The sequence below is a fragment of the Salvelinus namaycush genome, chromosome 12 (genome assembly GCF_016432855.1).
Source record: "Salvelinus namaycush isolate Seneca chromosome 12, SaNama_1.0, whole genome shotgun sequence".
NCBI lineage: Eukaryota > Metazoa > Chordata > Actinopteri > Salmoniformes > Salmonidae > Salvelinus > Salvelinus namaycush.
The window spans coordinates 43,947,414-43,973,520 of record NC_052318.1 but is presented as its reverse complement, the minus strand read 5'-3'; the positions used below and the strand labels follow the sequence as shown (position 1 = coordinate 43,973,520).

General features: G+C 42.2%; 2 protein-coding genes across 4 annotated transcripts; both read left to right on the top strand.

The window, feature by feature from the left end:
- Positions 1–1,086: 1,086 nt before the first annotated feature.
- Positions 1,087–13,334, top strand: LOC120057286 (ribosomal protein S6 kinase alpha-3-like). Of its 3 annotated transcripts, none has more exons than XM_039005850.1 (23): positions 1,087–1,119; positions 1,257–1,414; positions 2,604–2,648; positions 3,583–3,699; positions 5,468–5,549; positions 5,721–5,801; positions 5,928–6,007; positions 6,737–6,843; positions 7,079–7,116; positions 7,329–7,471; positions 7,611–7,681; positions 7,797–7,885; positions 8,075–8,139; positions 8,279–8,381; positions 9,058–9,182; positions 9,289–9,414; positions 9,517–9,606; positions 9,908–10,066; positions 11,129–11,290; positions 11,464–11,540; positions 11,698–11,815; positions 11,982–12,122; positions 12,241–13,334. In XM_039005850.1, exons 2-23 carry the CDS (start codon positions 1,349–1,351, stop codon positions 12,361–12,363), a joined length of 2,208 nt encoding a protein of 735 aa, XP_038861778.1. In that variant the 5' UTR covers positions 1,087–1,119; positions 1,257–1,348; the 3' UTR covers positions 12,364–13,334. The 3 variants fall into 3 exon arrangements, with proteins under 3 accessions (XP_038861778.1, XP_038861777.1, XP_038861779.1); XM_039005851.1 differs by lacking the exon at positions 1,087–1,119 and adding an exon at positions 1,128–1,145; XM_039005849.1 differs by having other exon boundaries at positions 1,104–1,414.
- Positions 13,335–13,939: 605 nt separating this feature from the next.
- Positions 13,940–23,375, top strand: LOC120057287 (eukaryotic translation initiation factor 1A, X-chromosomal-like). The gene is made up of 7 exons (XM_039005852.1): positions 13,940–14,110; positions 14,659–14,742; positions 21,968–22,071; positions 22,355–22,405; positions 22,521–22,602; positions 22,793–22,884; positions 23,075–23,375. The coding sequence occupies exons 1-7, from the start codon at positions 14,095–14,097 to the stop codon at positions 23,078–23,080; spliced, it is 435 nt and encodes a 144-aa protein (XP_038861780.1). The 5' UTR covers positions 13,940–14,094; the 3' UTR covers positions 23,081–23,375.
- The last annotated feature ends 2,732 nt before the right edge of the window (positions 23,376–26,107 follow it).

Below are 26,107 nucleotides of genomic sequence, written 5' to 3'. Positions count from 1 at the left end.
CTGTCAGTGATTTATTTAGAATTCAAGGCACACTTAACCAGCATTGCTACCACAGCATTCTGCAGCGATACGCCATCCCATCTGGTTTGCGCTTAGTGGGACTATCATTTGTTTTTCAACAGGACAATGACCCAACTTACCTCCAGGCTGTGTAAGGGCTATTTGACCCAGAAGGAGAGTGATGGAGTGCTGCATCAGATGACCTGGCCTCCACAATCACCTGACCTCAACCCAATTGAGATGGTTTGGTATGAGTTGGACCGCAGCGTGAAGGAAAAGCAGCCAACAAGTGCTCAGCATATGTGGGAACTCCTGCAAGACTGTTGGAAAAGCATTCCAGGTGAAGCTGGTTGAGAGAATGCCAAGAGTGTGCAAAGTTGTCATCAAGGCAAAGGGTGGCTACTTTGAATAATCTAAAATATAATATGTTTTTGTTTGTTTAACACTTTTTTGGTTACTACATGATTCCATATGTGTTATTTCATAGTTTTGATGTCTTCACTACTATTCTACAGAAAATAGAAAAACCCTTGAATGAGTAGGTGTGTCCAAACTTTAAATATATATATATATATATATACACACACACACTTTTTTTTATCCCTTGCTCTTAAAACGGCATGGATGGGAGGCTCAATGTTGCCCAATAATGTTTGTACTCTGTTTTGTGCTGCAGCCATGTTGTGTTGCTACCATGCTATGTTGTTGTCTTAGGTCTCTCTGTATGTAGTGTTATGTTATCTCTTGTCGTGATGTGTGTTTTGTCCTGTATTTTCAATCCCAGCCCCCTTCCCCGCAGGAGGCCTTTTGGTAGGCCGTCATAGTAAATAAGAATTTGTTCTTAACTGACTTGCCTAGTTAAATAAAGGTTAAATAAAGTAAAATGTTACACAATGACATGGCTTTTTGACTAATAGGACCCCACTGTAATATAAGTCCTAGGTGACATTTGTCATCTCATCTCAAGGCATATTTGATACATTTTAGTTTATTGCTTATCATTACCTGTCTCGAGGACGGTATCTTGTTCCTGCCAACCAATGGCATATGGGTGACGCATTCCTCAGCCTGTTCTGACAGACAGGTACACCGAGCCACGGCGCCATATTGAGAACGGAAGTGAGTGATTTTGTTGTGGAAAAAGTGTAAGCTATGTAGTTTCAAGAAAACCTTAGGAATAGTGATAAAAGTAGGTTATACTTACAGTTACGTTTACTTTGAAACCCTCTTACGATTTTGTTTTTCTCGTTGAACAGAGACCCCCCCCCCACCTCAAGAAATATTTTTACTTATCTCAACCTTGAAAGCTTCAAGTCACTGGAAGCTCGCGACTGAACTCTTGTCGAAGATGCCCTTGGCACAGTTTGGAGCAGACCCTTGGCAGAAAATGGCATTGGGCAATTCTGAAACCGAGGTAAATAGGCATGCAAATGAATGACCTATGGCCACCGTAGCTGTCATTTGTCGTCAATGATTGCCGCGGTCTCTTGTGAATTGACGTCCTCCCTAGAGTTTGTGGGACAGCAACTTCGTTTTAGTTTCGCACAAATGGATTTTAAAACTTAAACGATTAACAAAAGGACAGCATTGTGATCTTAAGTTATCTAATTTTCTCAAGTGCAGGTTGCTACATTGTAACAACCGACATTTGTAGCCGGAAGGAAGCTGTTGTGGGGAGAAAACTAATCGCAATATACACAGTGCACAAAACATTAGGAACACCTGCTCTTTCTATGAGACTGACAAGGTGAATGCTACGACCCCTTATTGATGTCACTTGTTAAATCGACTTCAACCAGAGTAGGAGAACAGGAGGCAACGGGTTAAAGAAGGATTTTTAAGCCTTGAGACAATTGATACATGAATGGTGTATGTGTGCCATTCAGAGGGTGAATGCAAGACAAAATACTTAAGTGCCTTTGAATGGGGTTATGGTAGTAGATGCCAGGCACACCGGTTTGAGTGTGTCAAGAACTGCAACGCTGCTGTTTTTTTCACACAACAGTTTCAGAATGGTCCACCACCCAAAGGACATCCAGCCAGCTTGACACAACTGTGGGAAGCATTAGAGTCAACATGGGCCAGCATCCCTGTGGAACACTTTCAACACCATGTGGTCCATGCCTGATGAATTGAGGCTGTTCTGAGGGGAAAGGGGGTGCAGCGCAATTAGTCAGGTGTTCTTGTTCCTAATGTTTTGTTTCACTCAGTGTATGAGCTACTCACTCACTCGCTGCTGGGCTGGATGACCTTTGGGTAATTCACTCACTACAGGGAACATGCAATGTTATTGGACAGGTTTTAACATGTAAACTAGGCTTATTAATAAATACAGTTTTATTTATACATGTTTTATAATCAACTGAACAATTGGCCCTGAAGCATATTTAGACAGTCAAAAAATACCACAATTGTGAGTTTTTAATTTAAAGAAATTATTAACAATAATAAATCAATACAAAGGTAGATGGGGACCACAAGTACACATAAATAGTATACAAATGACAGTAGGGCTAGGGGCGTGGCTAAGGGGTACAATAACACATTACACAAGGACCTTAAGGGATAGAGAGAGATGATATAATGTTTTATGTGTTGCACAGGTCATGGATGACTCCATGGGGGATGATGATGATACTGCATGCAGTGTAAGTTTAAAAATTATATAAATATAATCTCACCTTCTGTCTTCTCCCTGACTGTCTAATTTCCACAGTTGGTGTGTGCGTATGTGTTTATGTTTTGTTTTCTTCCCCTCTCTCTCTTACTCACTTGCTCAAACACCTACATTCAGGCACTCCACAATAATGCTGAGTACTATGTATTAAAGTGGCGTAGTGGTGGGGTCGTCTGAGTAAAAGGAGAGGAAAATGGTTAGCGAAGATGAGGGGGTAGCGAAAGAGCCTGAGAGTGACTGTGAAAAAGAGAGGGAGCATACTGTGTCTTTAGTCATCCTCCTCCACACCACCTCTGATGCAATGGGAGGGGGTGTTGGTGGCATGGCAACCAGTTGCAAGCTGTCAGTCCCGGCTGATCCGAGTGCAGCGCAGTCTCCCCCACCGCAGCCTCTCGGCAACACTGACACAGGGAGAGGGGCTCTGTTGGCCCAGCACCGGCATGGGGGATTTGGCCTCCGCTTGGGCAGAACACGGGCCAAAGAAGGACTTCACTGTAAGCTGGTGTGCTGTACGTGGGTCTGGATTGGTCTGGATTGGGATTGGTGTTGTGTTTTGGTGGGAAAGCATGGGAGTTTATTTCTCCATCCTCTCACAGTATGACTCTCTGCTTTAGTGCAGAGAAAAGGCGCTGAGTATGCAGTCTCTTTCTTAGTGGGGTTTTAAATCAAAGGTTGTGAATGTATTTGATTTGATTCATTCTATTGCCTTGTATATTTGCTTATTCTTTGCATGTCTCGTGTGTTTGTTTTCGTACCCACATCTGCGTTTGTTTATAGAATTGCTGTGTATTGTTGTCTTTTTCCATACTGCTGTGCTGTGTATTGTTGGACTTTTTCCACACTACTGTGCTGTGTATTTGGGTCGCGTCTGGCTTTGGTATGACTGCGTCTCTTTTCTTTCACAGGATGAGAGCTTTGTGAATGAGATCAGTATCACACACCATGTTAAAGAGGGCTCTGAAAAGGCTGATCCGCGGCAGTTTGAGCTGCGCAAGGTCCTGGGACAGGGATCCTTTGGGAAGGTACATTATTGTGTGAGGTTGACATTTGTAGACGTGGTTGTAATGTTTATTTGTTCTTAATGATAATATTATTCATATACAGTTGAAGTCGGAAGTGTACATACACTTAGGTTGGAAACATTAACTTGTTTTTCAACCACTCCACAAATTTCTTGTTAACAAACTATAGTTTGGTAAGTCGGTTAAGACATCTACTTTGTGCATGATACAAGTAATTTTTCCAACAATTGTTTACAGACAGATTATTTCAATTATAATTCACTGTATCACAATTCCAGTGGGTCAGAGGTTTACATACACTAAGTAGACAGTGCCTTTTTAAACAGCTTGGAAAATTCCAGAAAATTATGGCATGGCTTTAGAAGCTTCTGATAGGCTAATTGACATAATTTGAGTCAATTGGAGGTGTACCTGTGGATGTATTGCAAGGCCTACCTTCAAACTCAGTGCCTCGTTGCTTGACATCATGGGAAAATCAAAAGAAATCAGCCAAGACCTCAGAAAACGCCTGAAGGTACCACGTTCATCTGTACAAACAATATTACGCAAGAATAAACACCATGGGACCACGCAGCCGTCATACCGCTCAGGAAGGAGACGCGTTATGTCTCCTAGAGATTAATGTACTTTGGTGCGAAAAGTGCAAATCAATCCCAGAACAACAGCAAAGGACTTTGTGAAGATGCTGGAGGAAACAGGTACAAAAGTATCTATATCCACAGTAAAACGAGTCCTATATTGACATAACCTGAAAGGCCGCTCAGCAAGGAAGAAGCCACTGCTCCAAAACCACCATAAAAAAGCCAGACTACGGTTTGCAACTGCACATGGGGACAAAGATCGTACTTTTTGGAGAAATGTCTTCTAGAACTGTTTGGCCATATTGACCATCGTTATGTTTGGAGGAAAAAGGGGAGGCTTGCAAGCCGAAGAACACCATCCCAACCATGAAGTACAGGGGAGCAGCATCATGTTGTGGGGGTGCTTTGCTGCAGGAGGGACTGGTGCACTTCACAAAATAGATGGCATCATGAGGGAGGGAAATTATGTGGATATATTGAAGCAACATCTCAAGACATCAGTCAGGAAGTTGAAGCTTGGTTGCAAATGGGTCTTCCAAATGGACAATGACCCCAAGCATACTTCCAAAGTTATGGCAAAATAGCTTAAGGACAACAAAGTCAAGGTATTGGAGTGGCCATCACAAAGCCCTGACTTCAATCCTATAGGAAATTTGTGGGCAGAACTAAAAAAGCGTGTGCAAGCAAGGAGGCCTACAAACCTGAGTTACACCAGCTCTGTCAGGAGGAATGGGTTAAAATTTACTCAACTTATTGTGGGAATCTTGTGGAAGGCTACCTGAAACGCTTGACCCAAGTTAAACAATTTTTAAAGGCAATACTACCGAATACTAATTGAGTGTATGTAAACTTCTGACCCACTGGGAATGTGATGAAAGAAATATAAGCTGAAGTAAATAATTCTCTCTGCTATTATTCTGACATTTCACATTCTTCAAATAAAGTGGTGATCCTAACTGACCTAAGACAGGGACTTATTACTAGGATTAAATGTCAGGAATTGTAAAAAAACTGAGTTTAAATGTAGTTGGCTAAGGTGTATGTAAACTTCTGACTTCAACTGTATGAATTATGGTTGGAAGTATGATCATATCTCTGAACATTTGCGTAAATGAGACTGACAAATTGATGGAAGATGTTGTGATTAACAACTGAACTGATTTGTGTCTCTGTCTATTGATGTTCAGGTGTTCCTTGTGAAGAAAATAACAGGGCCTGATGCTGGACAGCTCTATGCTATGAAGGTGCTGAAAAAGGCCACATTGAAAGGTACACTAGTGCACAGAATAAACTTTTTTGTGAATTTGTTTATATTGAATATAAAGAACTACTTTACAACTACAGTGTCAATCTTTCTGGGTTTAGAACTACATTATCAATCTTTCTTGTTGAATTCTATACAGCCGGGTTTCACTTATTATTCTTATCACGTATCACCAGTGCGAGATAGGGTCCGGACCAAGATGGAACGGGATATTTTGGTGGAGGTGAACCATCCTTTTATCGTCCGACTACATTACGGTGAGTTATCAGACATCTCACTGACCTGCCATAATTTATTTTTATTTTTTACGTCTGATGTAAAGAGAGATTATCAAAATTTACAGATGAGTTTTGAGTTGAACATGTACACATGATTCTTCACAGCATTCCAGACAGAAGGGAAGCTGTACCTGATTCTGGACTTCCTCAGGGGTGGAGATTTATTCACACGGCTGTCCAAAGAGGTAAACCAAATTCTAATCCTGAGGGGGGTTTTCTACGATTTATTTCTAAATATAATTGTTTTACACTAAACACAAATATAAACGCAACATGTAAAGTGTTGGTCCTATGTTTCATGAGCTGAAATATAAGATCCCAGATAATGTTCATAAGCACAAAAAGCTTATTTCTCAACAAAAAAAATGTCACAAAACACAATGCCAGAGATGTCTCAAGTTTTGAGGGAGCGTGCAACTGGCATGCTGACTGCAGGAATGTCCACCAGAGCTGTTGCCAGAGAATTTAATGTTAATTTCTCTACCATAAGCCGCCTCCAACGTCATTTTAGAGAATTTGGCAGTACGTCCAACCGGCCTCACAACCACAGACCACGTGTAACCATGCCAACCCAGGACCTCCACATTCGGCTGAGGAGTATTTCTGTCTGTAATAAGGCCCTTTTGTGGTAAAAATCTCATTCTGATTGACTGGGCCTGGCTCCCCAGAGAGTGGGCCTATGCCTTCCCAGGCCCACTAATGACTGTGCCCTTGCTCAGTCATGTGAAAACCATAGATTAGGGCCTAATGAATTTATTGAAATTGCCTGATTTTCTTATATGAAATGTAGCTCAGTAAAATCTTTTAAATGGTTATTTTTGTTCAGTATATTTAGAAAAAGGACACATTTTGAATAATTTCTGTGTGTTTTGTGTATCAGTAGGTATGTTATCAGTCTGTCTCCATACTCCCAGGTGATGTTCACAGAGGAGGATGTGAAGTTCTACCTGGCAGAGCTGGCTCTGGCCCTGGACCATCTGCATGGCCTGGGAATCATCTACAGAGACCTTAAACCTGAGAAGTACCTATCACACTAATGCTATAAACATTGCTTATGCACATTAGGTACTTGTTTCTCTTCCAATCAGCAACCTGGAAAATACATGTGTATTATTCATATTTAAGCCAAACGTTATTTTGAGTCAAATCAATTTTGAGCGTAGAAGGGACAATGTTATATACTGTCTATTTACTGTATGAGTTTCTGGTGGTGGATGTTGTTTTCCTCTCTGACTGAGATCACTCTGTCCTTTCAGCATCCTGTTAGATGAGCAGGGACATATCAAACTCACTGGTGAGTAATGCTCTGCTTCTATTAAATATTCATGCTTCATATTCACACTTAGCCTGACTCAGCCACCAAGCACAATAGGAAAGCACTGCTAGTCATATTAATACCTTTGCATGTCATTTTAGTAGCCCTCAGTTTGCCTATGTACAATTTTCTGCTTGATAATGAATAGAATTTCAGCACAAGCTCATTTTGCTGCCCTTTGTTTGTTCCAGACTTCGGCCTGAGTAAAGAGTCCATTGATCATGAGAACAAGGCCTACTCTTTCTGCGGAACAGTGGAGTACATGGCACCAGAGGTCGTGAACCGCCGAGGACACACCCTTAGCGCCGACTGGTGGTCCTACGGCGTGCTCATGGTGAATGCGTAGCTCTTTTACCTTTTATTACTCTGGGAGGTGTTCAAATATCTGACTGGTATCAAGTGTGCCTTCATATCTGCCTGTTTGGGCCAATGTGTCCAATGGCTGACAGGACCACTGTTTTCATCTTCCCCAGTTTGAGATGCTGACTGGAACACTGCCTTTCCAAGGGAAGGATCGGAAGGAAACCATGACCATGATACTGAAGTGCATCCTCTCTCAACATGTCCCATTCTCTAGTACCAGTTTTACCAGGCTGTTAAAATAGTTAGCCATAATTTGTTCTTCATCTACCATAGTACTTTTTTTGTTTGCACTGCAGGGCCAAGCTGGGAATGCCACAGTCCTTGAGTCAAGAGGCCCAGTCTCTCCTACGTAACCTGTTCAAACGCAACCCAGGCAACAGACTAGGTAATCAATTTCATCACTAAAATTGTATTTTCTTCTGTGTCTTGTAACTAATGGGTGGCTCAAATGAATCACACTCAAACTGAAAAACTCTAGTCCGACTTTACCGAAGCATCACCGAATGTTTTAACAACTGCAATCCTATTACCCCAGCTATCCTGATGTAATGTGTGGGGTTTTTGTTGTTCACAGGTGCTGGTCCAGACGGAGTGGAAGAGATCAAGAGACATTTCTTCTTTTCCACTATTGACTGGAATGTAAGTTTTTGGCTATTCATATGTGTACCATCTGCCTACTGCTCTGTCTTTATGTATTATACATGTATTTTTTTGTGTTTTTAACATACATGTTTAGGTTTATTCCATTTAGCATCCCTTTTTCTTGGTATGCCTGTAGAAATTATTCAGGAGAGAAATCCATCCCCCCTTTAAACCTGCGAGTGGCAGACCTGATGACACTGTCTACTTTGACTCTGAATTCACTGCAAAAACTCCACGAGGTAAATAAAATGTTCTTGTTTGGCGCTTTTACAATACACAGTTTCAAAATCTGAACAGTGTTATTGGTCGGCAGGTAGCCTAGCCGTTAGAGTGTTGGGCCAGTAACTGAAAGGTTGCTAGTTTGAATCCCAGAGCCGACAAGATGAAAAATCCGTCTGTGCCCATGCCGTTGATGGTGGCTGACCCTGCCTGTGACCCCACTCTCCCAGGGTGTCTCGGGGAATTGGGATATGCAAAAAACTCATTTCCAATTCACACGTGAAATAGGACAAATATAAGTGTAAGAACCATTTTGATGTGTGTTGTGGCTGTTTGGTCTTCTCACCACTAGAGAGCTTGTCTCACTTGGGTTATAGGTCAGGTGGTGGGTTTGGCGTATAGGGTCACAGGCAAACATAGTAGGGCTGCATGGGTGAATTGGGAGATTCACATGGTTTTTACCGCTAGTCAACCCGGATTACTTGACCACAAACCATCGGCATCAAGTTTAATCTGTCATCGTATTATTTTATTAATTAAATAGGAACATCGCCCAACAGTATATCACTGGTGCATCAAGTGGCGAATTGGAACTTAACAATAGCCAGAAAAATAAGCGCCCACTATTATTATTATTATTATGAATTGTGTGAATGAAAAGTAGCGAGCGGATTGACGTGAGGATTGTCCCTACAGACTCTCCTGGCTGTCCCCCGAGTGCCAACGCCCACCAGCTTTTCAGAGGCTTCAGCTTCGTGGCCATCTCGGAGGAGGAGAGTCAACCACCACAGACCACCAGCATGAACATGACCTCAGTACAGGTACCAACACATACACATACATTATGGGGTATGATCTGCTGTTATTATATGGTTGTGTGTGGAAATAACAGAACTAGTCTATGTATCTGAATCTTTGTCTTTTCAGCAACTCCACAGAAACGCAGCACCGTTCAATGATGTATACGATGTGAAGGAGGACATCGGCGTGGGCTCTTACTCCATATGCAAACGCTGCGTTCAGAAGAGCAACAGTATGGAGTATGCTGTAAAGGTGAGTTGAAACACTGTCCTTAAACACTGTCAATATCTCCCTCTGGGGCTGCCCATGTTAGAATGGTATGATTAACGGTCATTACTGATGTTATTATCTTAGATCATCAGTAAGGCCAAGAGGGACCCCACAGAAGAGGTGGAGATTATTCTGCGTTACGGACAGCACCCCAACATCATCACTCTCAAAGATGTGAGTCATTACGTCCGCAGTATGCTCATGAAGCAAGAGCCACTGTTTTGCTTTTGAGCCACAGTTGAAATTTACAGCAAGATGGTGCTATTATTCTAGATTCACATGTGTTTTGTTGTTTCATTGTTTGGCTAGTATGTCTATGTTCTGAGTGAGTTATGGGCATATTTTCTCTGACTAATTACGCCTCCTGTCTCCGTTTTGTTTTTGTGATTGCGCTGAATACTCTTCTATAATGACTCATGTTATTTGTGAGTATCTCTCTAGGTAACAGTGTGAGGTTGTGCTCTGTTGACTGTAGGTGTATGACGATGGGCGCTCCGTGTACCTGGTGACAGAGCTGATGAAAGGAGGGGAGCTGCTGGATAAGATCCTCCGACAGAAGTTCTTCTCTGAGAGGGAGGCCAGTGCGGTTCTCCACACCATCACCAAAACTGTGGAGTACCTGCATGTACAGGGGGTAAGCAATCACCATCACTATGATACATTACACTAATATACTATGCATTCCATGTATGTATTATATTTTTTTTTATCTAGAGCACTTCGGTACTTTCAAAGCAACATATGGACCTTTTCCTGTATGTGACGATCCACTTATGATCTTGTCACATAATTTTAAAGACATACCTTATATCAATAACGCTTTATGGGTTTATAAGAATGCACATATATTTATTGAATTGAATGTGTTTACCGTACCTATGTCCTTCGGTGCGGCCGACCGTTCGCCTGTAACGAGAGAAATGCATCTTAGAGTTTACGCCGACAGTCATTTTGGTTTAGGGGCGTGCCAACCATTTGTTTGTAGTGCTGGGCATGCTTTTTCTGAGCTAAATTAACATTCAAGTGCACGTGCTCTGGTAATGTAATGGCTAGATTGAAGGTAAAGAATTGTTCGCAAATGTACCTGTTTTTCTCGTTGTTGAGTTCTATTAATTTATGTTCAGAGAATTAATGGGGAAATGGGGGCGCGTCTGAGCGCATGGTTATTTAGGGTACGAGTAATGTGGTAGTAGCTTATTCTGGGGGACGTACATGTTTATATCCCAGGTTATTGACGCTTAAAGCAGGCTAGCACCTTTATTGAGAAGTGTGTTGGTATAGGTACATATATTTAGCTGAACATTTCTGTGTGGTATATCATGTGCTTTGAATGATAATTTACCAGATATAGTATGTGTAAGGGTTTCCCATGGGTATTGCTATAAGAAGCCTGTTCTCATTGTTTGAGGGACAGAACAGGGAACAGTTTGGCAAACCGCTCGGTTTTGTTTGAGGAGCTTTATTTGATCCAGTTTATTATTTTTCTAAATACTTGTACATTTTGCTGGTTATTATTATCTTCACTTGCAAGTAAAAAGCCTCACTCTGTGCAAGAAAAAATCCATTCATTTCATCGCTGTTAAAATCCTACCGCATGGTCAACCTCACACTATATAAGAAATATGAGTTGGCCATCTATGAAATTTGACTCACTGACTTAGGATGTCACTGATGAAATATCTGTCCCCCTGCTCAGGTTGTCCACAGAGACCTGAAGCCCAGTAACATCCTGTATGTGGATGAGTCTGGAAACCCAGAGTCCATCCGGATCTGTGACTTTGGCTTCGCCAAACAGCTGAGAGCTGAAAACGGGCTCCTGATGACGCCGTGCTACACGGCCAACTTTGTCGCCCCCGAGGTGTCTCTTCTTCTACATGTTTCTGTGACTAGTACCTGCATCCTCAGCTAATGTTTGTCTGCTGTATAACTAGTCTGTGTTTTCAGTTTTCAATATGTTTGTCTAGTATGTGACACAATGTTCTTTGCTTTCTGTATTCTAATGCAGTGTGCAATACTTAATGTTGTTGTTAGGTGCTGAAGAAACAGGGCTATGATGCAGCGTGTGATATCTGGAGTCTGGGAGTACTGCTCTACACAATGCTTACTGGGTATGTGTGCTCTATCAACTGTAATGCAGGCAATAGTCAATGATGTGCATACAAATATAATATTAACACAGAAATGCAATACAATTTAAGAGGACCAATAAAGTACTTTCATATGTTATAGGTCCTTTTGAAGTATGTGTTTTTCTTGATGTTTCAGGTTCACTCCTTTTGCCAATGGACCAGAAGATACTCCTGAAGAGGTCTTAGCTCGGATTGGCAGTGGAAAGTTTTCTCTGACGGGCGGCTACTGGAACTCTGTCTCAGCAGAGGCCAAGGTATGTCTGGAACATCGGTTGGATGACAGCACTGTGCATTCCATAGTATCCAATTACTCTATGATAGTAGTTTCCAAAGTAAATACTTTGTTCCTAGCACAATGTACTTGATGTTGTAGTAATGGCAGTTAATGCACAAACTGAACTTTGGAATTGCTTTCTTTAGGACCTAGTGTCGAAGATGCTGCATGTGGACCCCCACCAGAGGCTAACTGCTGCTCAGGTGCTGCGACACTCCTGGATAGTACACAAGGACCGGTTGCCCAAGTACCAGCTCAATAGACATGATACCCCTCATTTGGTCAAGGTAACAATAAAACTTTATTCAATGCACTAAAGTCTCTCTTTTCTGCCACTCTGAAAGAAAGTCTGCTGGGTATTGATACATTTAAGACTCCAAGACTGTTCACTCTTTCCTCCTACAGGGTGCGATGGCAGCCACTTACTCTGCTCTGAACATGCATGTTCCCCCTGTGCTGGACCCTGTAGGACACTCCTCATTAGCTCAACGAAGAGGAGTGAAGAAGTTGACTTCCACAGCCCTGTGATCCACCTGCCACTAGTATCAATCTCACCTGTTTAATGCTACTGCACCAGTGCATTAGTGAGCTTTGACTCCCGCTGTGTTAGAACAGTGTGTAAGACCAAAAAGGAACTTGACAATGTATTTGCGTGTACAATCTTCACTGCCCACAGATCAAGAGTTACAAGACTGTATATATTATTTTATGAAAATTAGATATATTTACTAGAAAAATATAATTAACTGTATGGGTTCCTATAGGTCTGTTTAAACAGAGATTGAGTTTAGCACTGCGGGATGAAGGGGTTTAGAGAGGATGACAAGGATGTTTCCTCCAATTGCATGGAGCACAAGATGGCAAAAGCCAGTCCCCCCCACTACCTATGCACTTGTGTAAATCTGAGAAGATAAGATAGGTACTCAATATGGGCTATTGCTTATACCCATCTATTGGGCAAACTCCTTAATTCTACAACAATCAGTTTACCAAGACCCTTTCAAACCTGGGGGGAGAAAATGTGCTCACCTCTGCTGCTGCACTTTCTCTCAGACCTTTGTGTTGGGGCAGGGGTCAAAAGTTTTTTTGCTTTACTCAGTCTTTACATTTTTTTGTCCTTCTCATGATTATAAAGGGAAACACGTGAACAAGGGATATACTTATAGCAATTAGGATTACTTTTACAGTCTAATTTTAAGAGCCTATTAAGAATGTATTTTTGTATGTGGATGAATGAAACATTTTCTACTTGGTGTGCATGATTGAGGCCACAGGACAGCTTTGTTTTAAAGGGAAGGGCTTTCCAAGAAGCTGCTGTGAAATGTAACACGCTAGATGGAGGTGAGAATAGACACTGTATTTCCCCTCTGCTTTGGCATCTGTCTATCCATGTTTAACAGATGAAAAAAACATTCTCAGGTGTGGTCCAGGCAAGTGTCTGCAGCTTATTTTGTAACTTACATTTTTTAAAATAATAATCATGATTAAATAAATATACAATCAAATAATGTATCCGTATTTTATTCTTTCCTCCACTGAAAAGCCACAATGTAGGAGACCAGAACCACTTTTTTAGAAACGAATGCTGCTTCACGCAAGCACAGTACGGTGTCACAAGAGGAAGAGGTTTCGCAAGAAAAAAGTATATCTGGCTGAACTTAGTTAAGGAGATGGGAAACTCAATTGGAACGGTTTTATTAACGCCCATTGTGTAGTTTGCTCATACGTCGTCAATAGGACGAACAATGCATTCTGGGCTACAGGGAGAGATCTCCTTCAAGGAGAGAATGGGAGTCAATTGGGCGCTTGCTCCAAAAAAAACAACAGCATGAATTTCGTGAAAAAGAAGTAGACCATTAAATATTTCCCGAGATAATTCACTTGTTTTCTGTAATATCATATAGATTTTGAATCGTGACATTACGTACTTTCGAGGAAAAAAGGCCGATTTCTTGATTTAACCTGATTTTTAGAAGGGATTAAGTGACGATGACTTTAGCAACCTCGTGACATAGCAGTACAACGTGAACACGATTGGTCGACAGTCTGCTGGGTGGGGCGTTATACGTTCCTCTATCCATTGCTCAATGAGATTCCCATCTCCTTTCTCTAATATCTCTAGCTTAGCTAGCTAACTTTGTAAAGAGTGTGTGACATCGTCGAGGATTGGTTTCCATTCCATTTTAATTAAACTAGCTGGTTCATTTGTTACGGAAAAAAACAGGACTCGTTTAAAAAAAAGTCTGTTCGTTTGGGAATATGCCGAAGAATAAAGGTACGCAGCAAATATGTTGTCTTTGGTTGTTATTCCATTTCAGGGGGGAAGTTTATGCTAGCTAGCTTCCCGGCCCATGCTTAGCAACGTAACCGGAGGAAGGCACGGTATGGCATTGAACAAGTATTGAAAGCGTGGAAACGTTAACCTTAGTTACAACCATCGTCGTTTATTTAAGCGTAATTTGACTATTAAAAAAATAAGGAATTCAAATGGCGATTATCCAGCTAAATGAACTGCCTTGCTTGCTTTTGTCACATTCTGTTGCACCGCAGAATGACTACCATCAACTAGTGGTAGGCCAACAATATCCCTGTCCAGCGGTTTCCATCATCTTGAGCCTCTGCCTTAATCGCTGTCACATTCACTAGCTAATTAGTTAGCTACCACATATAAAAGGGGTTAGTTAAAATCTTTGTAGCTAGGTTACAGGCATGTGGTTGGTTTATTTATCTGTGTTGATTGTGCTTTTTATGCCAATGAAAGGTGGAATTGGAATTACAGTTACCAGTGCCACATGTTTACTATCTCTCATCTTCTCATTACAGGTAAGGGAGGAAAGAATCGGCGACGTGGTAAGAACGAGAATGAATCAGAAAAGAGAGAGCTGGTATTTAAAGAGGATGGCCAAGGTGAGTGCATGGACCCCCTTCAACCTGATTTAACCTGTAAATTTAGCAAACAGGTTTTGACCTCGCTGTCAATCTGGCGTGCTCCATGAGGGGGCAAAAGGGGGCTTAATTAACCCACTCAATTGAAACGTGTGCCCCCACAGTTTTAGTTTTATGTCCCTATATAAAAATTAGAGGTCGACTGATTATGATTTTTCAACGCCGATACCGATTATTGGAGGACCAAAAAAGCCGATACCAATTAATCAGATTTTATTTTATTTTATTTGTATTTTTTTTGTAATTATGACAATTACAACAATACTCAATGAACACTTATTTTAACTTAATATAATACATCAAAATCAATTTAGCCTCAAATAATGAAACATGTTCAATTTGGTTTAAATAATGCAAAAACAAAGTGTTGGAGAAGAAGAAAAAAATACAGATTGTCATAAACTGGAAATCGGCCATTCCGATTAATCGGTCGACCTCGAATAAAAAATACCGAAGTTCAAATGATTGAGTGACAGGTTGGCACGAAATCTGTATCCGCACCATGGACAGAACGTGCCGCAGAGTGGGTTGTGTGTAGGGCCGCTATGGAAAGTTAATGCAAAGTTAAGTATGACTCCTTTTGAGTTTGGAAAAAATGCTGCTCATCTGTGGTAGGCTAAGTGAATAACGAGATATGCCTCCACCTGTAATATTTTTATTCATAAGGACGGGGTCAAGTTTACAGTTAAAGCTGCTTCCCTCAACTCTGCCCCACCAATACAGAGTTAGCTCTAACTAGCTAATCTGCCACTGCCACGATGGATATCAGAAATGAAACCACCAAGGTCGTTGTCAAGCCCAGCAGAAATTATGCTGCCAAGCTCCCACTAGTTTACCCCCCCCCACAAATTTTTGTTGTACTTTTTTAATATGCCAGGTAGGCTACACTGGTTGTAAAGCGGATTAATGTGCTTACTTTTACGAATTTAGCCATAAATATAGCAGCACGAAAGCCGGGATCCTCTTTTAAATGGTGGCCTGTCAGATCTCTGTTTTCACACGTGATTGCTCAATGACTGGGCTTTATAAGAACACGTTTCACTGGGCTCTGTAGGCTATGGGCTCTCCAACCATGTTCCAGGGGTCCTACACCTATAGGTTATTTGGCTACTTTAGTTGTGATGTAAACCTTATCAAAACATATAGGCCTATAGGCTAGGTTACATGGTGCATGCAACTATGATGTGAAAAAGGCACACACAAAATGCATGCTCTGTTTCTTGCCTTATACCGCACACGGTGGGCATCATTCACAAATGATAATATTCTCAACCATCAGACTATTCTCAATTTAATCTTCTCTTTACATATACTAAATAATACAGTACCAGTCAAAAGTTTTGACACACCTACTCATTCAAGGGGTTTTCTTTATTTTTACTATTTTCTACATTGTAGAATAATAGTGACGACATCAAAACTATGAAATAACACACATGGAATCATGTGAACTCGGCAAAAAAAGAAACGTCTTCTCACTTGTCAACTGCGTTTATTTTCAGCAAACTTGTGTAAATATTTGTATGACATAACAAGATAAAACAACTGAGACATAAACTGAACAAGTTCCACAGACATGTGACTAACAGAAATTGAATAATGTGTCCCTGAACAAAGGGGGGGTCAAAATCAAAAGTAACAGTCGGTATCTGGTGTGGCCACCAGCTGCATTATGTACTGCAGTGCATCTCCTCCTCATGGACTGCACCAGATTTGCCAATTCTTGCTGTGAGATGTTACCCCACTCTTCCACCAAGGCACCTGCAAGTTCCCTGACATTTCTGGGGGGAATGGCCCTAGCCCTTACCCTCCGATCCAACAGATCGTGCTCAATGGGATTGAGATCCGGGCTCTTCGCTGGCCATGGCAGAACACTGACATTCCTGTCTTGTAGGAAAGAGTACCACATGAGGGAGGAGGATGTCTTCCCTGTAACGCACAGAGTTGAGATTGCCTGCAATGACAACAAGCTCAGTTCAATGATGCTGACCATGACGGACCCTCCACCTCCAAATCGATCCCGCTCCAGAGTACAGGCCTCGGTGTAACGCTCATTCCTTTGATGATAAACGCGAGTCTGACCATCACCCCTGGTGAGACAAAACCGCGACTCGTCAGTGAAGAGCACTTTTTGCCAGTCCTGTCTGGTCCAGCGACGGTGGGTTTGTGCCCATAGGCGACGTTGTTGCCGGTGATGTCTGGTGAGGACCTGCCTTACAACAGGCCTACAAGCCGTCAGTCCAGCCTATTGCGGACAGTCTGAGCACTGATGGAGGGATTGTGCGTTCCTGGTGTAACTCGGGCAGTTGTTGCCATCCTGTACCGCAGGTGTGATGTTCGGATCCTGTGCAGGTGTTGTTACACGTGGTCTGCCACTGCGAGGACAATCAGCTGTCTGTCCTGTCTCGCTGTCTTAGGTGTCTCACAATACGGACATTGCAATTTATTGCCCTGGCCACATCTGCAGTCCTCATGCCTCCTTGCAGCATGCCTAAGGCACGTTCACGCAGATGGGCAGGGACACTGGGCATCTTTCTTTTGGTGTTTTTCAGAGTCAGTAGAAAGGCCTCTTTAGTGTCCTAAGTTTTCATAACTGTGACCTTAATTGCCTACCGTCTGTAAGCTGTTTTGTCTTAACGACCGTTCCACAGGTGCATGTTCATTAATTGTTTATGGTTCATTGAACAAGCATGGGAAACAGTGTTTAAACCCTTTACAATGAAGATCTGTGAAGTTATTTTGATTTTTACGAATTATCTTTGAAAGACGGGGTCCAGAAAACGTCCCTTTCTTTTTTTGCTGAGTTTAGTAACCTAAAAGGCAAAGTAGCCACCCTGATGGGATGGCGTATCGCTGAAGAATGCTCTGGTAGCCATGCTGATTAAGTGTGCTTTGAATTCTAAATAAATCAGACGATGTCACCAGCAATGCACCATCACACCACCTCCTCCATGCTTCGCGGTGGGAACCAAGCATGTGGCGATCATCCGTTCACCTACTTTGCGTCTCGGACACTGCGGTTGGAACCAAACATCTCAAATTTGAACTCAGACTAAAGGACAGATTTCCACTGGTCTAATGTCCAATGCTCGTGTTTCTTGGCCCAAGCAAGTCTCTTCTTATTATTGGTGTCCTTTAGTAGTGGTTTCTTTGCAGCAAATCGACCATGAAGGCCCTACTCCTCTGAACAGTTGATGTTGAGATGTGTCTGTTACTTGAACTCTGAAGGATTTATTTGGGCTGCATTCTGAGGTGTAGTTAATTCTAATTAACTTATCCTCTGCAGCAGAGGTAACTCTGCGTCTTCCTTTCCTGTGGCGGTACTCATGAGCCAGTTTCGTCATAGCACTTGATGGTTTTTGCGACTGCACTTAAACTTTCAAAGTTCTTGAAATGTTTGACCTTCGTCTTAAAGTAATGATGGACTGTCATCTCTCTTTGCTTATTTGAACTGTTCTTGCCATAATATGGACTTGGTCTTTTTACAAATAGGGCTATCTTCTCTATACCACCCCTATCTTGTCATAACTGATTGGCTCAAACCCATAAAGGGAAGAAATTCCACAAATTAACTTTTAACAAGGCACACCTTTTAATTGAAATGCATTCCAGGTGACAACCTCGTGAAGCTGGTTAAGAGAACGCCAAGAGTGTGCAAAGCTGTGAAGGCAAAGGGTGGCTACTTTGAAGAATCTCATATCAAATATATTTTGATTTGAACACTTCTGCTTACGTTGCTATTATTCTATGAGCAGGTGTGTCCAAACTTTTAACTAGTATTGTATGTGCGATTTTAGTTTTGATTTAGCATACGTGGCTGTCATGCACATATTGGAACAGGGGGGGAAAAGACGTCATCTGTATGCACTTGAATAGCGAATGGAGGACGCTTTTCCTGCGGTTAATTTTTATGCCAGCCAGGTATGCTACTCCGGTTGGAAAGAGAAGCAATGTGCTTAATATTAGGAAAGTTGAGAAATAAATATAGTAGGCCTAGTCTATAGAAAGCTGATGGGATCGTGTTTTTAATAGAGGCCATCAAAACTCTGTTTTCTCACACAATTGCATAGCCTACAGAAATGTTGTTTAACATGGGCTCATTATAAGAACCCTTATTTAACTCCATGCATCAACCAGCTATGAGAAGCTGGCTCTCCCTGCACAACAGGTGATCCTATTCTGCTCAGACTCTGAATGAATGCCAGGGCTCTCATGAAGTGTTTGATTAGATGTTAGATTGCATTGATGTCAGAATGATTAGAGGGTCAATAGTGCGCTGAGTACCAGGAAGTTAGGACCTGATGGAGGGACAATGGAGCGCTGAGTACCGAGCCATTAGCAAGTTTGGTAGGCCCTCAATCTCACACAAATGATCAAGGAACCTACCAGGTACAAGCCCAAATCCGTAAACATGGGCACCCTCATAGATATCATCCTGACCAACTTGCCCTCTAAATACACCTCTGCTGTTTTCAACCAGGATCTCAAACAACCACCCCTCATCACTGTCAAACGCTCCCTAAAACACTTCTGCGAGCAGGCCTTCTTAATCGACCTTGCCCGGGTATCCTGGAAGGATATTGACCTCACCCTGTCAGAGGATGCCTGGTTGTTCTTAAAGTGCCTTCCTCACCATCTTAAATAAGCATGCCCCTTAAAAAATGTAGAACTAAGAACAGATATAGTCCAGACTTGACTGCCCCTGACCAGCACAACAACATCCTCTGGCGCACTGCACTAGCTTCGAAAAGTCCCCGCGATATGCAACTTTTTGGGGAAGTCAGGAATCAATATACACAGTCAGTCAGGAAAGCAAAGGCTAGCTTTTTCAAACACAAATTTGCATCCTGCAGCACTAATTCCAAAAAGTTTTAGGACACTAAAGTCCATGGAGAATAAGAGCAGCACCTCTCAGCTGCCCACTGCACTGAGGCTAGGAAACATGGTCACCACCGATAAATCCACGATAATCGAGAATTTCAATAAGCATTTCTCTACGGCTGGCCACACTTTCCACCTGGCTACCCCAACTCCGGCCAACAGCTCTGCACCCCCCGCAGCAACTGGCCCAAGCCCCCCCCCCCCTCCTTCACCCAAATCCAGACAGCCGATGTCCTGAAAGAACTGCAGAATCTGGATCCCTACCAATCAGCTGGGCTAGACAATCTGGACCCTCTCTTCCTAAAATTATCTGCCGCCATTGTCGCAACTCCTATTACTAGTCTGTTCAACCTCTTTCGTATAGTCTGAGATTCCTAAAGATTGGAAAGCGGCCGCGGTCATGCCCCTCTTCAAAGGGGGAAACTCTAACCCAAACTGTTACAGACCTATATCCATCCTGCCCTGCCTTTCTAAAGTCTTCGAAAGCCAAGTGAACAAACAGATCACCGACCATCTCGAATCCCACCGTACCTTCTCCGCTATGCAATCCGGTTTCCGAGATGGTCACGGGTGCACCTCAGCCACGCTCAAGGTCCTAAACGATATCATAACCGCCATCGATAAGAGACATTACTGTGCAGCCGTATTCATCGACCTGGCCACTGCTTTCGACTGTCAATCACCGTATTCTTAACGGCAGACTCAACAGGCTTGGTTTCTCAAATGACTGCCTCGCCTGGTTCACCAACTACTTCTCAGATAGAGTTCAGTGTGTCAAATTGGAGGGCCTGTTGTCCGAACCTCTGGGAGTCTCTATGGGTGTGCCACAGGGTTCAATTCTCGGGCCGACTCTTTTCTCAGTATATATCAATGATGTCGCTCTTGCTGCGGGTGATTCTCTGATCCACCACTACGCAGACAACACCGTTCTCTATACCTCTGGTCCTTCTTTGGACACTGTGTTAACTAAACTTCAAACAAGCTTTAATGTTATACAACTCTCCTTCCGTGGCCTCCAACTGCTCTTAAACGCTAGTAAAACTAAATGCATGCTCTTCAACCGATAGGTGCCCGCACCCGCTCGCCTAGCATCACTACTCTGGATGGTTCTGACTTAGAATATGTGGACAACTATAAATACCTAGATGTCTGGCTAGACTGTGAGCTATCTTTCCAGACTCATTAAGCATCTCCAATTCAAAATTTAATCTAGATTCGGCTTCCTATTTCGCAACAAAACCTCCTTCACTCATGCTGCTAAACATACCCTCGTAAAACTGACTATCCTACCGACCCTTGACTTCAGCGATGTCATTTACAAAATGGCCTCCAACACTACTCAGCAAATTGGATGCAGTCTACCCACCATTGCGACATGTATGCTCTCGTTGGCTGGTCCTCGCTACATATTCGCCGCCAAACCCACTGGCTCCAGGTCATCTAGAAGTCTTTGCTAGGTAAAGCTCTGCCTTCTCAGCTCACTGGTCACCATAGCAACACCCACCCGTAGCACGTGGTCCAGCAGGTATATCTCACTGGTCATCCCCAAAGCCAACACCTCCTTTGGCCGCCTTTCCTTCCAGTTCTCTGCTGCCAATGACTGGAACGAATTGCAAAAATCACTGAAGTTGGCGACTTATCTCCCTCACTAACTTCAAGCATCGGCTGTCAGAGCAGCTTACCGATCGTTGCAGCTGTACACAGCCCATCTGTAAATACCCCATCCAACCTACTACCTACCTCATCCCCATATTAGTTTGTTTTTCTGCTCTTTTGCACACCAGTATTTCTACTTGCACATCCTCATCTGCACATCTATCACTCCAGTGTTAATTGCTAAATTTTAATTACTTCCACTACGGCCTATTTATTGCCTTACCTCCTTACTTAATTTGCACACACCGTATACAGATGTTCTATTGTGTTATTGACTGTATGTTTGTTTATCTCATGTGTAACTCTTGTGTTGTTTTTGTCGCACTGCTGTGCTTTATCTTGGCCAGGTCGCAGTTGTAAATGAGAACTTGTTCTCAACTGGCCTACCTAGCTTAATAAAGGTGAAATAAATACAGGCTACTAATGACTATCAGCGGCATCAGAGCGCAGTTTGAGTAGCCTAGTTACCGTGACTCAGCGGTCATGTGGAATTTGACTTCGGTCATGACTGGTAACTGCCTGTGTGGCGGTAATACGGTCACCGTAACCAGGGAGTAGGGCTGTTAACAGTTCAGCTCTTACATTTGAGCCACCTCGTGACCCCCTCTATATGAATTGACTAACTGGCTGAACTTCTGTTCTAATCTAGAATATGCACAGGTGATTAAGATGTTGGGTAATGGACGACTGGAAGCTATGTGTTTTGATGGAGTCAAGCGACTATGCCACATCCGAGGAAAGCTACGGAAAAAGGTAATGGTGCACACAGTAGCCTATATAGTAGTGCCATTAGCCACAATATCCACCATGTGTTTTGGCAAATAGCTGTAGACTGAAGATAATTGAGATCTTACGTGTACTGTATAAATGCAATCCAATGCCATTATCCTTTACACTCCACTTCCACAATGCTTTGGGTTTGACATGAGGGTTGACAGACTCTTCTACCTGATTAGTTTGTCTCTATGCTGGAAATATTACAGTTTCCATACTCCAAGCTGTCCTTGCTGACATCTTGTTCTTCGCTCCTGGGCAGGTTTGGATCAATACTTCCGACATCATCCTTGTGGGACTTCGAGATTACCAGGTAATATTAATAAAACATGTGCAGTGTATTTTTTTATTTATGATAAAACAACCCAAGGCACTAGGAGGCCCAAAGTTCGAAGAATATGTCCTAATGGTTACATTCTTCCCTGAAGGACCAAAAAGCCGATGTTATCCTTAAGTACAATGCAGACGAGGCCAGGAGTTTGAAGGCCTATGGGGAGCTTCCTGAACATGGTAAGTATCTTGGGCCACTAAAAAAGAGAGGGAATAAGGGAGGTTAATAGCCTCTAACCTAAGACTAAAATGAAATAAAGCCAGGAATGGAGAATTATCTTGCTTCAAATTATAGGCACATGTTCACTCTTTTACTTAAAAAAAAAAAGTAGGCTAGTTTATTAATTGTGACTATCTTCTAACACCCTAGCTAAAATCAATGAGACTGACACATTTGGACCTGGCGACGATGAGGATATTCAGTTTGATGACATTGGAGATGACGACGAGGACATTGATGATGTAAGTAGAGGATTCCTCTTGCTAGTTACAAGGAAAGCTATCCATAGGTAATAATTGGTGTGATGCAGTCAATCACTAAAATCACATACAATTGAGTGAAATGCTTTTTGCTCTGTCCATTTTGCTTGAATTCTTTGTCTGCTTTTGGGTCAGGTAACTTGGTAACATATGTCTCTCCCCTTCCACTCAGATCTGAATCAGAACTATTGTGTGCCAAGTCGTTTATGCAGAGGAAAGTGGACATTTCTATACTGGCAGAGGCAGTGCAACCTTGCCAACAACTCCCTGCTTCCTCAAGTCTGAGGCAGCTCATTTCCCTTCTCTTGAGACTGCTTTAAGCCTGGAATCTGTCACTGAGAACATCAGCACACCTACTTTAGTTCACACACTTCATATTTTTGTTAGTTGTAATGCATTTTTATTCCATAATGTGGAATATACCCTCAAACTACAGAACACCAGAGTTTACAATAAAAACTTGAATCATTTTATGTTTGGTCTGGAGATTTTTTTGTCAAACAAAGGATCCCTCCCCCTTTCTTAATTTTATTTTTACCAATGTTTGTTTTCTTGATTTTGATTATCAATAAAAATAAATATCTTATTTGTGATAATTTCTATGCTTTTTTTTTTTTTTTTATCAAAGAACATTGGGTCTGGCAACAGAAGTCTCCCTTTGTAAAAATGGTGAAAGCAGGTATAACTCATGTTCCTGACATGTTGGTAAACCTTTTAGCCTAGTCAGGATTTGCGCAACGCTGGAGAAATATTGGGCTTCTTTGACATTTCAGCCGACAGTAAAGGCAACTGCCAACTGATTGATCTACAAAGAACCTTGCATCATAAATAACTACATGATTATTTGTGGATCAGTCAATTTACCCATGATACATTACGGTTTAGATCCTGTCGAACATTGCCATTCTCTAAGCTTTTGATTTCTTTGCGGAACGCCCAGAACTTGGCTGGCTTTGCTATTTAGTCAGACTGACAGTAGGTAAGCCTACCTACCACAAAGCGACCTCCGCAGAATACCCAGTCTTGCTCGGATGCTGTCACCACGTTATCGACGCTTACATTTCATTTCTGGGCAGAGGGGTTGAAAGGCGCATCTACTATAAAGTTTGATGCTGTGTTCTCTTCTAGTTAATAGTCTTAATTGTGTTAAACCTCTTAAGGATTGGACCCTTTTTTTCAATATTAGTCTAAAATGACATACTCAAATCTAACTGCCTGTAGCTCAGGACCTGAATCAAGGATATGTATATTCTTGATATCATTTGAAAGGAAACACTTTGTAAATTTGAAATGAATGTAGGAGAATATAACACATAAGATCTGGTAAAAGATAATACAAAGAAACTCCCCCCATCTTTGAAATGCAAGAGAACGGTCAGTGTATTATTCCAGGTTAGGTGCAATTTAGATTTTGGCTGCTAGATGGCAGCAGTGCATGTGCAAAGTTTTAGACTGATCCAATGAACCATTGCATTTCTGTTCAAAATGTATCAAGTCTGCCCAAATGTGCCTAATTGATTTTTTTATTTTACCTTTAACTAGGCAAGTCAGTTAAGAACAAATTCTTATTTTCAATGACGACCTAGGAACAGTGGGTTAACTGCCTTGTTCAGGAGCAAAACGACAGATTTTTATTTTACCTTGTCAGCTCAGGGATTGGAACTTGCAACCTTTCGGTTACTAGTCCAATGCTCTAACCACTAGGTTACCTGCCGCCCAATTGATAAACTTAAGTTAATAACTGTGCACTCTCAAACAATAGCATGGTATTATTTCACTGTAATAGCTACTGTAAATTGGACAGTGCAGTTAGATTGTCCAAATGGAACACACTATGGTACACGTTGATCCAGAGCATCCCAAACATGTGTAACAGTATTGCTTCCGTCCCTCTCCTCGCCCCTACCTGGGCTCGAACCAGGAACCCTCTGCACACATCAACAGCCACCCTTGAAGCATCGTTACCCATCGCACCACAAAAGCCACGGCAAAGGGAACAACTACAAGGTCTCAGAGCAAGTGAAATCACCAATTGAATGCTATTAGTGCGCACCACTGCTAACTAGCTAGCCATTTCACATCGGATACACATGCTCAATGGGTGACATGTCTGGTGAGTATGCCTGCATACTGGGACATTTTCAGCTTCCAGGAATTGTGTACAGATCCTTGCAACACTGGGCCGTGGATTATCATGCTGAAACATGAGGTGATGGTGGCGGATGAATGGCACAACAATGAGCTTCAGGTCTCGTCATGGTATCTCTGTGCATTCAAATTGCCATAGATAAAATGCAATAGTGTTTGTTGTCCGAAACTTATGCCTGCCAATAGCATAACCCCACCACTACCATGGGGCACTCTGTTCACAACGTTGACATCAGCAGACTGCTCACCCACACATGTACGTGCCATGCATGTACTTGGTCTGCAGTTGTGAGGCCTGTTGGACGTACTGCCAAATTCTGTAAAACAACATTGGAGGCAGCTTATGGTAGAGAAATTAACATTCAATTCTCTGGCAACTGCTCGTGTGGACATTCCTGCAGTCAGCATGCCAACTGTACACTCCCTCAAAACTTGAGACATCTGTGGGATTGTGTTGCACATTTTAGAGTGGCCTTTTATTGTCCCCAGCACAAGGTGCACCTGTAGTATGATCATTATGTTTAATCAGTTTCTTGATATGCCACACCTGTCAGGTGGATGGATTATCTTGGCAAAGGAGAAATGTTCACTAACAGGGTTGTAAACTAATTTGCACACAACATTCTAGAGAAATAAGCTTTTTGTGCATATGGAACATTTCTGGGATATTTCATTTCAGCTCATGAAACATGGGACCAACACTTTACATGTTTATTTTTGTTCAGTATAGTTATTTAATGGCAACGTTTAAAGCTATTGAACGCAATTAAATACTTAGTTTTGACTTCATGCCTTTAATTGGGCTACAGTTGGTCCTTCCATCAATGATGTAATGGGGATCCGGTGTTGTGCCGAAAATCTCCCCCCCCCCTTCGCGTTCTTCATTGCTGCGACTTGCTTGCTAGTTGAGATTTCTACTCTGCACTCCGTCAGTTTAGCCTACATTTCACTGATCTTAGTAGCAGAAAACATTTTTGTCTGCAGTTTTCGGTTTGGCTAACCCCCCCCCCCTCAGCGCCCGCCCGCAAGATGCTGCACATGTCGCCCGTACCTAAAT

Excerpts from the sequence above, each read along its gene's own strand:
- LOC120057286 (XM_039005850.1), top strand. The coding sequence starts at position 1,349 with ATGCCCTTGGCACAGTTTGGAGCAGACCCTTGGCAGAAAATGGCATTG. Across the intron at positions 11,291-11,463 it reads CCAACTTTGTCGCCCCCGAG|GTGCTGAAGAAACAGGGCTA; the intron begins GTGTCTCTTCTT and ends TGTTGTTGTTAG. Across the intron at positions 12,123-12,240 it reads ATACCCCTCATTTGGTCAAG|GGTGCGATGGCAGCCACTTA; the intron begins GTAACAATAAAA and ends TTCCTCCTACAG.
- LOC120057287 (XM_039005852.1), top strand. Across the intron at positions 14,743-21,967 it reads ATTTAAAGAGGATGGCCAAG|AATATGCACAGGTGATTAAG; the intron begins GTGAGTGCATGG and ends GTTCTAATCTAG. Across the intron at positions 22,072-22,354 it reads GAGGAAAGCTACGGAAAAAG|GTTTGGATCAATACTTCCGA; the intron begins GTAATGGTGCAC and ends GCTCCTGGGCAG.